We start from the raw sequence: 15,568 nt of genomic DNA, 5'->3' as shown, positions 1-15,568 counted from the left end.
AAAGCGCGCGAGCTAGGAGTCATTTCAAAAAGTGTGGTAGATCGCATATTAACAATGTTACCATCGAGTGTTTTACCCCGTTTCATAACTATGGATAAAACGTGGGTCCATTACATTACACCCGAAACAAAATAATAATAGAATAAAAAGGGAGAACCAGCTCCAAAGAAGGGAAAGTCCGTTTCACCTGCACGTAAGATTATGGCGTCGAGTTTTTTGGATTCGCGTGGTATAATTTTCATTGATTATCTTGAAAAAGAAAAAACTATCAATTGCAAGTATTAAGCGAGAAATTGCTCTAGTATTTTCCAGTAATTAAGACATGGTGTCGGCAGTTCATGATTATTTTGAGAAGCTTGACGATTCTCATTATAAAAAGGTATCGAACTTATTGAACATCACTGGGAAAAGTGTGTGGATGTAAAAGGGGATTAAGTTGAAAAATAAATATATTTATTATTGTTTATCAGTAGTAAACAATCAAAATTTATCCATATATCTATTAATGAGTTATACTAATGTCGTGAAACGTGAAAGCAAACTGGTTTACAGCTATACAAATAATACAAAAATAACCATATCAAAATCCTTGTTGATGAACTATGATTGAAATAACCGATTCGAAGCCGGCACCGGCAGTTTCAATGATATTCCATGCCAATTTTACTCTTTGATCTCATTTTTCAAGCAATAACTCATCTGAAGCTCCCAAATACATAACAGAATAACTGATCAGATAAAAACAGCAAACATAAACACGTAACAAAAGGTACAAACGGACCTAACAAAATTGATGGGCAACGTACGTTCGAATGCGGATCGTTATATCCGGACCCTCTCCGCTCTTCCCTCGATTTGTATATCCTGAAAAATAGTTTTGTGAAAAGTGGCTTGAAATAATTGCAGTTTCATCCCTTAAACGCCGACACGTTTTCCTTTTAAATTACATCGATATTATTTTTCGGTAAAATTTGAATTTTCGAATATAACAAGACTCTCAACTAAAACAAATCAAATATTAGTGATGTAAAATAAAGGAAAAGAGATTTACTATAGTCTTTAAGATATTTATAATACCTAGATGTGGAAAAAAATTTATTTGGAAAAATATTTATTATTCAGCAAATCGATCAGGTATAAAACTCAAGTGCAAAACATTCCAGCATTATTTTGTTAGAAGAATAAGTATGCTAAGGCCAAAAACAGGTTCTAACGATATCCAAAATCAATTATCTGGAGACTTAAACTCTCACCTTGCATCCCGATCCGCTCCTGATCCTGATCCCGTAGACATCACAGAAGTATAGAAAGACAATTATTATATTATAGTGGATTTGTATCATGTCAAAAAGATCAGACTAAAAAATAGAAAACTCAAATTTCGTGGATTATATTCTTATGAATATTTAAGTTATTTTCACAAAGTGGGTAAAGGCTGTGGAGATATCTGACTGGTACAATTTTACAACCTTTTCTCCACTGTATGTTTATTTTAAAATAATGTACCAAACTGTAGTTTGTATTCGAGTCCATACTATGAATAAATAAATTCAATTTGGAAACGTGTAGTCGGACTCGAGTTTTTATGTTCGCTATTTTACCAAGGTACACTCAGGCGATGAAACAGTTTTATCCAGCGGAGTACTCAAAGGGGTGAATATATATATATATATATATATATATATATATATATATATATATATATATATATATATATATATATATATACTATTCAAAATCCTTAGTACTTTCTGGTCAAATGAAATATTTAAAATAAATCTCATGATATACACGAAGCGTTTTCTTATTGGGAACGTGGCAATGAAACACCAAAGTAGACAATTTTACAAATATATTTTCCGAGCTTTCAAATACTTATGTATTCTTCGTATTGGAAATAAATAATTGAGATTTGTGGTGGCTTTGAGGTGTATAAATTCTTGTAAAAATTTTATGATTCAAAATTTAATATTCAAAGTGTCGTTGATAGAAATATTTATCTTTATGACGGTTGGTTTGTATGTACAAAGCTCCAAAAATCTACATAGATATCATCAAGCTACACAAAGAGTTTCTATTTGTGAAAAACTCATTTCTGCTATCTTTAGATTGTACAGGTTGTCTTTGTAAAAGTTACAGATTGTTAACTCTTGGACATTAGCCCCTGGCCTTCAGATAATAGTGTAGAATTATTTATTCCGTTAACTACACTACGTAATCATCCATTAAAAATTGATAATGTTCGAATGTATAAATTAGAAAAATTTGAGTACCACAATCTCAGAAATTAGGGGTCGTATTAGATATTTTTTTTCTGTCACAGCATTGTTTTCACGTCATCTACTCACTCCCAAATTTTTTGCATTAAGTATCGGAACACCCTGTATAAAATCGTTTCAAAAGATATGAAGATATGAGTTTCCAGAAAAAAAATTGTACAGTATTTGAGGTTGTTTTCTTCCAGAACTTATTAGTTTCCTATAAGCGCATTAAAATTCTATTGTTTGTAATAAATTTAGTGCCAAGAAAAGATAATAATTTTCCAACATTCCCTCTTCTGTGATAAAGTTTATATGATTATCGAAGCTATTGAAATAAAATAGTAACTAATCAATTTTATCAAATTGGAAAGGATAAAATTTCTTTTTACTTTATTTGTCAATTTTTATTTTATTAACCACTTTATTCATTAGTTTATTACAATTATCAGTTGTTTCCAGAGTTTGATGATTTGTTGTTTATATGATGTATTATTGTCAATTAATTCTCTGGATAATGGTCTACAATTTTGCACATATGTGTAAAAACAAATTTGATTCGTCCCTTGTTCGTAGAAATTAAACAAGACTAAACGAGAAGCAATATTTGTTCAAATTGATCATACAGATTAATAATCTCCAGCATTATTAAGTTTGAATTTGTATCCTTATTAAGCCGAGGACAATGGGTTATTATCTAAATTAATTAGGTTACATTCAGTCAATATTTGACATGTTCAAATTGAAAACACAACAAGCCCGAAATTCATCTCTCATGACAAATATACGTCCTATTGTTTGCAGCAAATGCTTAGATCTGGCACAGGACCACTTCAAAAAGAAAGGAAACCACCGTAAAATGAATATTTAACTTGTCATAACAGATGTGTGGCTCAGCAAAAGGTCTTTATCTGCAGAAGGATGAAAAGCGCGCCCCCATTGTTGCCTGTTTATATTTAATTAGGTCCTGTTTGCCCCCGCAATGTATATTACTACAAAAGATGCTACGCTCCCGGCTTGATAAAAACACCACGAAATTAATACAGGCTCTATGAGACCCGTATTAAGTAACTAATCTGTAAGGTTGCTAGTTATGAAATTGAAGTCTCTAAGGGTGAGGTACATTTTGTTTTGTTAACATAACATGTAAATAAAATTATAACTCTAAATACACATATCATGTTTCCCTTAGTAAATTCCGAAATCGACGTGACGCCGAGAATAAACATTCGCATCGTTGAAAAATTTTTACCCTCGAATATAGTAAGAAGGAACTTTTGGAAAATTTTACAATTCGAAATTTGTTATTACAATCAAGTTGTCTATTATTTGTTTGGCAGCCATCAATAGTGAACGTTTTCAGTAAATTGGTCATCGTTATGTGATATAATACTTTTATTTGAAAGACCTCATCCCAACCAATACAAAAGCTGAACTAGATTCTGCTCTGAGTGAGACTGCTCCTTTCCACAAAGCGGTACTGGATGATCGTCGACTGAAAATGCGCTAGCTAGCAGATATAGTAGGTGTTTCATTGCATATTAGCTGAAAATTTGGACATGAGAAAGCTGTGCATAAGATGGGTGCCGCGTTACCTCAAAATGGAGCAGCGTCGTGAAGACGTTTCCATCGAGTGTTTGACATGTGTCACAGAGACGGAGAACTAATATTTTGTGTCGTTCCATAACCATGGGTTCATCACTTCATACCCAAAACAAAGGATTAAAAAGGAAGAGTCGGCTCCATGGAAGGCAAAGGCCGTTCCATTTGCATAAAAGATCATGGTTTCGGTTTTTTGGGATGCGCCTGAGATAATTTCCATTGACTATCTTGAAAAAGGAAAAACTATCAACGGCAAGTATTATGCGAACTTATTGCAACGTTTGATCAAAGAAATCAAATCAAAACGGCCGCATTTGGCTAAGAATAACATGTTGTTTCATCAAGACGACAAACATCCGTTATTGCTATGGCCAAAATTAATGAATTGGAGTTTGAATTGCTATCTCATCTCATTCGCTAGATTTAACCCCCTCGTATTATTTTCTGTTCCTAGATTTAAAAAAATGGCTCGGTGGTCAAAGATTTTGTTAATGGCTATTTTCAGTTGTTTTCTGTTATCTCTAAAAATTCCATCTTTCTCTTTTCTATGTGTACATTATTCTTGGTTGGATTTCAACTTTTATACCATGCTTTTATTCCAGATATGTCGGTCTTACCATAGATTTTTCCAACGTACAACACTCTTGAATCCTCACAATATCTTGTTTGATTTTTTCCAGTTCCTCGATTTCGTTTACAAAGTATTAGTTGGAAAATAAATTATTGGTTGAAATATCCACCTTTTGTCAATATATGGGGTCTTCCTAATAAATTTATTTTCTTGAATTTGCTATTCATAAAATCTAATTTTGATTAGTTCAAGTGGGTTTTTCAAATATTAACTATAGATAGAGTAATAGCTGTGAGAAGGACAATCACTAGAGAATGAGTGAAAATCTTCAAATATTCTCATAAAACTCACATTATATCAAAAAATTGCATGTGTAAGAAGTAAAATTAATTTGCGACTGAGAGTGTCCCAAATCTTCACTATTCTATAATAAATAATTATTATTCATCTTTCTTACAAGACCTCAGTAATTTTGTAGAATTTTCTTTTCTCTGTTTCGGTATTAGAACAGCGTTATTCTAGCACGCATTTTCGTGTTAGAAGAGACTCCATTTAAACGATATCTGGTTATTTTCTGTAGTGGGTTGGTGCCCCTGAATAACAATTTCATTTTGACAGTTGACTGGACGATGTTTTATTCGGCCATATGTGAGGGTTGTGTGAGGTTATTTCAATTTTTAAATATTATTCACAATAAAATATAATGAGTTTTTAGACAAAGTAAAATTAATCATGAATGAACATACAAATCTACAGCGAAAACATTTCTTGGAAAGACCTAGCTTTAAAGTGACTGGATGGTTTGATATATTTATTATTATTATAAATTATTTATGGCGGTAAAGGCCACGTCCCATAATTCTGGTTGTGTAAATTGAAATTCTTGACCGGACATTTCGCTTACTAAGTTTTTTTTACTCAAGCAAATTTTTAAATTAAAATAATAATTCCAAATTTAACTGTTAAACATGAATCACTGCTACCAACCGAACACCTACGGTATTGTGTAATTTCCCCAATGTATATTTTTGTCCATTTTTCAATAAATAATGTGAATTTAAGCCAAAACAGAGAAAATAGCGAAAAACACTCGTAATAAAAGACTATTCCAGCATTCGAAATCTTGCTGGAATAAAAAGCCTGATTTATATTTTAACATACTATTCCATTAACAAATAAATACAATTTTTTTTCAATAAATTTGTTTGATATTTGAATTATTGTGGCATTTTTCTTATTATTCCTCACTCTTGATCTAATTATAACTTTTAAACTAAAATATAATATGAACATAACATTCAAAATAAAAACTAACAGTTCAATTTGTCAGGGTATCTGAAATGAAACAATGTAATTGAAATTACGACAATCCAATACAAATCATACGAAATTCAATGCGCCAGATATTCCTTTTCAAATGATCTCAATTAGGTGCGTTTTCCCGGCTGCTTTCCCATTACATTGTCCAATTGAAATACAAATACCAAGAAAATTAATTAAGATGGCTCTTCATGTCTAATCAAGATGTTGCTCTGCCATGTTTCGTATCAGGTTGCCCCTATTGAATGGAATAGTTCAATCTTAATGAACGATCTTATTCAGAAATTTAACAATTGGGCGAGCAAATAATATATATATATATATATATATATATATATATATATATATATATATATATATATATTGTGAAAAGCTTCATTCGTTTTGGCGTGTCTTCTGTTGAGTCACCTAAATATTAGTTCACACTGTATACAAAAAAGATAGGCAGTTAATGGCTTTTTTTGTGTTCTTTTATCTATAAAAATTCACTCTTGATTCTTCCAAGATACATCACTCTTGAGCCCTCACAATATCTTTGATGGAATTTCCATATTATCTGGAAGGTCAGAAATTGATCAAAGAAGGTTAGTTGGTTTCATAATTTGTCATAATTAGAAAATTTTTTATTGTGGGGTTGAAGTCATTCAGAGTCAATAAGAAAGTTTAGCACTTCATTCGCTAAAACAAATACAAAGTTGCACTTATAAGCGATTGAAAGAAGTTTCTGACAATTGGTCAGCTTATATAGATCTTTCATCGAATCTGTGAGAGCACTCCTCCGATTCCTATGTTACTTGTGTCACTGTCAAGAATAATGTCTCTCTGATTACGAATATGCTAATATCAGCTCCGTGGTTAAATGTTTCTTCAAAGTCTCGAACGCCGTTTGACAGTCTTCGTCCCAGTGGAAAGCTCTTTCTTATGAATCTCTATAACGTGCAAGGTCCAAGGAAACTCCTAACTTGATGTTTATGGGTTGTTTGTAGCCATCGCTGTATGGAGGCAAGTTTCTCTGGGTCCATTGCCACTTATTCATTGCTCAATATATGAACTAGAAGTTGACTCGGTTTTGTAATTATTGACTCTTCGAGTTCAGTCGTTTGGATACGTTTTCCAAATTCTTCAAGTGTTCGTCAAATGTTTTTCCCCATACTATGATATCTACCAGATATATTTTTCAATAACCATTTCCAGACGTCTTTTAAATGTCACGCGCGCATTACAGAGCCTGAACAGCATGATTCGGTGGTGAAAGCCGTCTTCTCCTTATCTTCTGGGTCCGTCTCTACTTGCAAAGATCTAAGGTAGAAAATATCTTCCTGTCTTTTTTCGTAACGATGTTCAACCGACAATAGTCCGCACAGAATCACGTACTTCTATCCATTATCTTAACCAGCAGTACTGAAGACACCCATGGACAGCTTCCTTTTCCTCGCTCTACTTTCTTGGAAATACCAGTATCGATTTTATGTTTTATGGCAAATTATCTACGAGTCTTTCCTCCTTTTGGTAAGAATAAGTCTCGATACTGCAAAAAAATTCTTCCAACCATTATGGCAAAGGCCTAAATTAATAAATAAAGTTTCAGTTGCTACTTTATGCACCCTATTCGCCAGTTTCAGCTTCCTCGGATTATTTTCTGTTCCCAGACTTGAAAAAATGGTGGTCAAAGATTTTCCAACAATGAAGAGGTGATATCGGCAGTTAACGGCTATTTTGAGGAGCTTGACGATTCTTATTATAAAGAGGGTATCGAACTTATTGAACATCGCTAGGAAAATTGTATGGAGCTGAAAGGAGATTACTTTGAAAAATAAATATATCCTCGTAAACAATCAACAGGGGTAGCAAAGGAGTAATTTATAAAAAAAAACTTTACTTGTAACAGTACTTCTAATTATTTGAAGCTTCTGAAAGTTCTTGAGTAAACATTTTTTAAAACAAAAGGAGAAAATTCTAAAATCCACGTTTCAGTATGAGATTCAGAAAGTGAAGGTAACTTTCAGACTAATTGAAAACTCTGTCGAATAAGAGAGATGTAATTAATTTGAAAGCATTTTGAATGATGAACGCAACTTAAATACACACTGAGAAGCGTTTAATGTTTGTAAAAGCAGGTATGGTTCCCATTATACGTTTGAAACTGATTTATTTTCAATATTGGGAAAGCAACAGCATATTCATATTGTAGCTATATCGAACTGTGCACTGCGTAAACTTAATGCGAATGAATATTAACTTAGATAGTATTAGTGCATAGTTTTATTGATTAATTATTATATTAATCATTTCCATTTCATACCGATACCGACTACTCGGAGAAATTGATTTAATGATTACAAAACAAAGTTCAGAAAAAAAATTGTTGAAAAGGTATAGCTTAATATATTGTTACGAAATCACAAACTAGTGTAGATCTCGAAGGCAACCCTGTTAAAAAGAAAATTTATAATTTAAAAATTTTTGCAAACGCGCCGGTTTTTCCCAAAATAAAATATTCCGAATGGAAAGTTTGCAATATTTTGAAGTAGTGGTTGCGCCAAACGAGAACTCGGAAGAAATATGTATAAATTTTGTATTAGAAATATAAATTAGTGTATTTAGTGAAAAGTGTAGAAAGTAGGTGGTGAGAAAATACACGGTACGTACGCTTCAAGTTACCACTACAAATCAGGTTAAGTTATAAGTTAATAAATTTTAAGATAATGTGGAAAGTATACGAAAGAGGAAAATTTTTTAATGTTTTTATTAAAAGTTGTTATTAAAAATAACGATAGATAAGGTTTGTCAAAACTATAAGAAGAGTGAATTTATGAATAAAATATGACTTCTAAATTATTACATATAAAGGACGTTCCGGAACTTGATGCAAAATATTCTATAGTAACTAGTTGACGTGAAAATAATGCTGTGACATAAAAAATTCTCATACGACCCCTCCTTTCTAAATTAAAGATTATAAAATCAACAGAGACAGTTAGAACGAATAGAAACGCGCAGATTCATAGTCAACAGACAGAGGAATTGATCCACAACGCCAACAAGTTCTTCGAGTATTTACATCAGATTTATTTCTTCCACTAGCATTCCAGAATTAGCCTCACGTTGAATATGAAGCTCGTTTCAAAATGGTTTTTGGACAACTATATGTGGCATGATCTTGCATAACTAATAGAAAAATATAAATAATTATTTTTGATATTCAAATAGCTATCAAGAATTTTAATTAGGAATATATTAATGACTTGTCTACAACGCTTTTGATTATAAGTACATCCCTACACAGTTGTAGTAAATTAGTTATTTCTATTAAACTGGAAAAATATTTCCTAGATATAATTTATAAGGCAAAACAACGTTGCCAGCTAGTAATTTTTGTAATAACCGTTTCTCAAATGCTTTTTTGAAGATGTTTGTATTATTATTAAGTGAAAAAATTCATTCCTACTACTTAAAATTATACTTACGTTCCCATGGACAACCATATAACTCCACGCGCATACAAACCGTCCTTGGATGTTCACTGTATGGAATAAAACGAACTTTACTGGCGATAAAAGGCAACTCCAATCTCTGCCGAACAACCAAATACGTATTACTATTTCCGGTTAACACCTGAAATAAATAAATAAATAAATAAATAAATAAACGGATGAATAAATAAATAAATCAATCAAACGGATGAAATTTTCCAATTCAATATTTCGTGGAAAAAACCTGAAAATCCTGTACAAACTTTCTAAGAAAACTCATATCCTTAGGAATGAAGTCTATATAAGGTGTTTCGGAATATCACTCCAATCTTTCGAGAAATGATTCTATAGGTAAATATGAGGAAAAAAGTTGGTATAACAAAACTTCCAAAAACGCTTCGTAAGCGAGTTATAATATGTGATAGATTTCACCCGGATTCCTGATCCACCAATAATAGGAAGCCATATTGAATGTCTCGGATCTGAAATTCCCATGCAAATTTATTTGGTTTATATGTATTTTGACTTGAATATAATATGAACTAAGCTGAGCTTCTCGAACGGTGAAAACAGGAGTATTCAAAAGCACGGAAACATATTAGAGTTGTTAGTACACTTTGGTGTATTATATTTGTGATCATCTTCATCAGCCTGTTCCTACAATTTTTCGCGTATCGGCGTCCTAGCATGTTTATGTATCGGTCCTTCATTTAAACCCATTAATACTTATCGTTGGTTAGCCAGGCCCAAGTTATTCCTGCTGGTTTCTGTGTATCATGGTCCCATTTCTTAAGTTAGGTCTTCTCCTGGGTCTTTTGATGACTCGTGGGTACCATGGTCCATCTATTAGCAGTCCTTCTTGCCAAGTGTGGATGACGTCTATTACGGGAGATTCTTAGTCGATCTTGAGAGTCCAAGTCTCGCCTCCGTATGTCATAACTGACAATACGCATTAGTTGAAGATTATGTTTCATATTTTTTGTTTCCCATTTTAATAAACTTTTTAGAAAATAGACGTTGGAGTGGTTCTGGAAACAGAACATCTATTATTTTACGATACTTATTATGAAAATTGATACCCTAAAGATGCTATGTTATTCATTCGTATTTAAGGGGACCTGTATAATCAAAGCCCTGTAATAAAATTTGGGGTAGTTGGAACAAAATACCATAATTCAGATGGCAATCATTTTCTTTACCTAAAGGTAATAAAAATGCCATAAAGGATTATGAAATGTGAATCCACGTCACTCAAATCATGTTCGACAGCTGCTACCCTCAAATATAAGCAAAATCAAATTCCGCATTGCGGTTCGAATCTAAACAATTTCTAGCGATGTTTTTGCATAAAATGCATTTTCATCGCACCTGGATTTGTTTTTTCAACGAATATATACCTATCTAGGTAAGGTAAACTGAAATATCATTGAATGTGAAACTAAACTAGATAGGAGCTACAAAGAAACCAATATAAATTGAATAACATCGGTAAGTCATGAGTATTGCATTTTAGGGCACAAAATTTTTTTTCAAAGTATCTCGCATCAACCATGTTGGTTATGGATTTAGTAGTAAAATCATATTTAATCAATTAAAAACGTTTTTAACAGATACTTATAGATTCACGTCGCAATTCTTTCCTAGTGGGGTTTTTATGTCATTTGGAAAATCACATTGTATTACAGAAGTTCTCGGTTACAGTATGTACACATAGGTTTGTTACTTCTACGTAGTGCATGATTTTAGTGTGACCTATACTTAGTCTAGTTACTATGACTTATTTTAAACGATTACTGCAAATTCGTGGCCACTGTTCAACATTTTCCTTTATTTGTTTTAATTTTTGAAATGATACTTGGTACTCTCGGACTACCACTGAAGATTAATTTTCATTTTGATAAATGCTTTCACGTTACTATAAACCGCATTATTCATATGTACATCACTGCATAACGTAGCGTCTTTTGCGTGTTTTAGATCAGGCGCTGGATGGAGTTGAGTATACAAAACGTGAGGACCGCATTGGTTGTATGGTTTTGAACTTGGAAAAGCATGCATATGATTCTGAATGTTGCCAAGAGTCGTATTGGTTCATTTTTCTTTTACACCCCATCCCCTTAGATATATAGTAAATGGACTGAATTGATTTTCACGATTAAAGATACTTACTGCTAGTCAAGTGAAAAAAGAACAGGAAAGTTAAAATTAGAAACAATAATTATCTAATTCATTAAGGCAAATTTGAACATATCAGAAAAAAGAAAATTATAATTATCAATATTTTCAATTCACATTTACACGGTTGAATCAATAATTCCAGCAGTGGTTCATTGGTCATTTGTCGTGGGTACAAATTACCATCCTTCGTTTCATAGCCTAAGAAGTTGTAATCAATAGTCTGTAGATGAGTTTGGTCAGCATTCACCCATGTATGTATGTATGGATTTGGGGTCTCGTATACACTGCGACTTAAAGGATCTATTGGATCCCCTTTTCTTGCTGTGATACAGGAGAGCGAGAGCCCTTACAGCTGATCCTTTAATCCCACTTCCTTCAAAAAATCTTTAATTGTCAGAGATCTTCGTCTTCTATTTCATACGCATCCAAGTGTAGTGCTTCTAAACAATGTGAATAGAGGCTTCGTTCTCTGTGCAACAAAATCTGCACGTCGCATTATCTGCTAGGTTTGGCATCTTAAGATGTTTGTTGAGGCGACAGTGCCTCGATAGAGCTCCTGTTAATATTCGTAGATTGTTCTTACTTAGCAGATCTACTCTAGTTACAGTTTTCCAGAAGAGTCTTTGCCTGTCTCAGCCCTTGTAGGTTCTCCCAATAAACGGTGTTGCTGATACCACAGAAGAGTTCTGGTCCCATGAAGGATTCGTCTGCCCTCACTTTAGTGCGCTTAGTTATTTCATCTCCCTTCGCTCCGCTGTGTCCCGGAATCCATTGTAGGGTTATTTTATTCCTCTTGCCTAGCTCGTTCAGCTTCCAGCCATACATATGTTTGTGCTGATAGGTGCAAATGTTTTCCAATTATTTTATCTGTTCGACACTTAGGTACAGATTTTGTAGAAAATCCAACAATGCAGCTTTTGAAGCACTAATGCTGGCAAAACATTAAAAATATTTTCTCCAAGGGATGACAGCAGCCAGATGACATTCTAAAATGAATTTTTTCTTATAAGGACCGTCGAACTATAAACCTAAGTAGCCTACACGTGCAAGCTTGTTCCAGAAGTAAAATGCGAGAATGGAAACATATGTATCAGCGCTAATGATTATGATATGAATCCGCTTCTAAATGGTTAGAATTCAAGTCAAGAAATTCGAAACATTTTGTTAGATCATATATAAATACATTTTCTCTTCACTAATTTAAGTTGAAATACAAGATCGATGCCAGGAACAATTATATTTAGTAAAGTATGTATCACTCTCTATTTTCGTTTGTGGTTATTTAAATAAAACACTTGCCTGAAAAAAAATTGAGTATTTTTACTTAGAAACACAAAAATAAACCGTTATGGGATACAAATTATTTTCTACTAACTACTCCCAGCTCTATGACAGCAACGTGCTAAGCAGAGGGAAGGAGGGGGGAGGGGACTAGCACAGCTGCCGGCAACATATGATTTTCTATTATTTAGAGTCTCAGGTAAACGAAATTGAGCATAGCTTCCAGTCCTCATATTTTGCACACGCAACTCCATCCAGCACTTGAACTATTTGTATTGTATTTCTTCTTGAGAGGACACCTACAAAAATCTTACATCTAAATTGTTGATTTTTAATAATATTTTTCATGGAACTCAAGGCATTTAATAAGGAGTCTGTTATAATTAAAATGTTTTGTAAGTGTGCAGTAGATAAAGATTAAAAAAACAAATAATTCCGATAATGAAAAAACCATGTTATCTAAAACCGTTTTATAATATTTCATCTTGATAATCGTTATTTTTGGATTTCTGTGAAATAAAAAATGTGATATCGGGAAAAACAATATTTGCTAATCTCACATTAGATAATTCAAACCAATCTTTTTTGCATCTCAGTAAAAAAATTCCTCGGTTTTCCTGTTTCGCATTTTTTTGAGGAACAATTTCTGTTTGGTTTCATTTCCGTCTACAAGTTCATTGTCATGTCAATATAAATTACACATGCGTCACAGGACATTCACTACAAATAATAAGGTGTCCTATGTACCAAAATGAAGTCACTCCATACATGAATTTGGTTATGATATTGGTGAGCGTGGAAGATGCGTAATAATTTTGAAATCAAGTCAATAATAGGTGGTTCACGACTATTTACAATGGAGACAGATTGGAGGGTAGAGATATTGGATTATCAATTGTTTTAAAGAAACTAAAGCATGGAATTGAAAACAGCTTCATGACATTAAGATCATACTCAGTGTATGTAAGCAGATTATGGAAGAAAATTATTGAGGATGTTGAAGGACTGACTTCAAACAAAAAAAACACCAGGATCCGATCCAAAACCACCTGAAATTTCAACTACACAGATAGTGCGCCATAGTATTTATAATATTTTTCCTTTAGGGTCACTTAGGGATCATTATTCATGGTACAAACACTGAAAAGTTTGTCGACAGCATAATTTGAAAAAATTTAGTACTGTCTCAAGGACAAAATACATCGCACATATTTATAAAAACTCAAAATTAAACTTAAACTTTGAATTTGCTTATAAATTCTTTCAATGTAATATAATCCAGACGCTCGGAAAGTTCTGACAAATGTAACTAATTCAAAATGAGGGAAATCACGTAGCTAAAATAATTATCAGCCCCAAGTTTTCACAACTGAAATTTTGAATCAATTTCAACTTTTAATATCAACTTATATATTCAATTTATAGTTCCAATTTTCTTTTCCATAATTAATACATTGTCTGCAAGAACGACTTCAGCTGTTTCAAATATCTCTAGATTTTTTATCCAACAAACATCCACATCAACTTCTGTTCACTTGTCTTGAAAACTTTTCTTGTAAAAATTGAAAGTAATTGCCAATGTTACGTTTTTGTTCATATTCCATTGTAGACTTATTTTGGCCAATCTCCCACTCCATACGAAAATCTCAGTGTTAATTCTGAAACGTCCTCTATCTATAACGCCTACCAAAGGTTGAACTCAAAGTAAATTTTAGTAAATTCGTAGTGAAACTATTCCTTATATTCGCTGGTTTATCTAATATCTTTTTTTTGCTTTTTATATGTAGTACTTACAAAATATTTTTTATTTTCTATAATGCGACCCTATCAATTATCAAGGGGATGAAAGGAATCGCAAAGAATAAATACCTGCTACCATTCAGAAATTATAAAAAATAACAGAAATTTTGTAAGCACTACATATAAAAAGCAAAGTTGAAAAGATATTAGAAATATTGGAATATATGGAAAAGTGTCATCACAAATATACTAAAATTTACTTTGAGTTTTACCTTTGGTAGGCGTTGTAGATAGAGGACGTTTTAGAATCTACACTAAGATTTTTTTTTTCGAATGGACAGGAGGATCGGCAACAAATTAATTTCTTAAATATGATGATAAAACAAAAAATATTACTCAATATTGTTAGTTATTTGCAATAATAATGAGATCGATGATTTCATCTTGACAGTAATAACTTTTATATCTTTCTTTTATGTGTCACTTGATGACTCTTATAAATTCCAGTTCCGGCAACAAGTTAATACCTTTTAAAGAAAATACGGAAATAGCACAATGTTACACAATTTTCAATTATCATCCTAATCCAGGCCGTTACCATCTTTATTACCTCATAAATGATGTGTGCGTTAGTATTGGTAGGGTGGTAAGGGAACAGGATTGGTGAACTCATGCAGGAGAAAACTGTAGAGAGAAAAGGAAAAACAAGAATATACACACCTTCAGACTAATAGGCCAGTACATATTTTACTTACGAATATAGTACAAGTCACAAAATATGACTAAGAACCTGTCCGTTTAGTGCAGCTAAATTTTGATCAAACTACACGCAAGATCAATGATCCTTATCAACAACGTCATAATTAGAATTAAATACGCGGAGATGTAAGCATGTATGTACAATTTTGTACCTTATAATATAGTTGTAATCGAATGATATACATACACAAATAGTCAGAAAACTTTTCGAGTATTCCCATGTAATTTCACTGAAACCGTATACAAATGATATATATGATGTTCAGTATGCTATAATCATTATTTTTATGTAAATATTTTTAAAAGGTAACTACACGTATTTTTCACTTAAATCCAACATTATTTGAGAAAATTAGATCCGTTCAAATAATTTCATGCTTAACAAT

General features: G+C 32.5%; 1 protein-coding gene across 1 annotated transcript in view; it reads right to left on the bottom strand.

Moving 5' to 3' along the window:
- LOC130897334 (discoidin domain-containing receptor 2-like) overlaps positions 1–15,568 on the bottom strand; it is a 404,892-nt gene that overhangs the window by 168,727 nt on the left and 220,597 nt on the right. Inside the window, exon 5 of the mRNA XM_057806133.1 lies at positions 9,219–9,366. Within this exon, the coding sequence (XP_057662116.1) occupies positions 9,219–9,366 (148 nt within the window). The remainder of the gene's footprint in view (positions 1–9,218; positions 9,367–15,568) is intronic.

This window comes from Diorhabda carinulata, chromosome 8 (genome assembly GCF_026250575.1).
Source record: "Diorhabda carinulata isolate Delta chromosome 8, icDioCari1.1, whole genome shotgun sequence".
NCBI classification, from domain to species: Eukaryota; Metazoa; Arthropoda; class Insecta; order Coleoptera; family Chrysomelidae; genus Diorhabda; species Diorhabda carinulata.
Note: the sequence above shows the minus strand (reverse complement) of the source record. Positions and strands in the feature narration are given on the sequence as shown.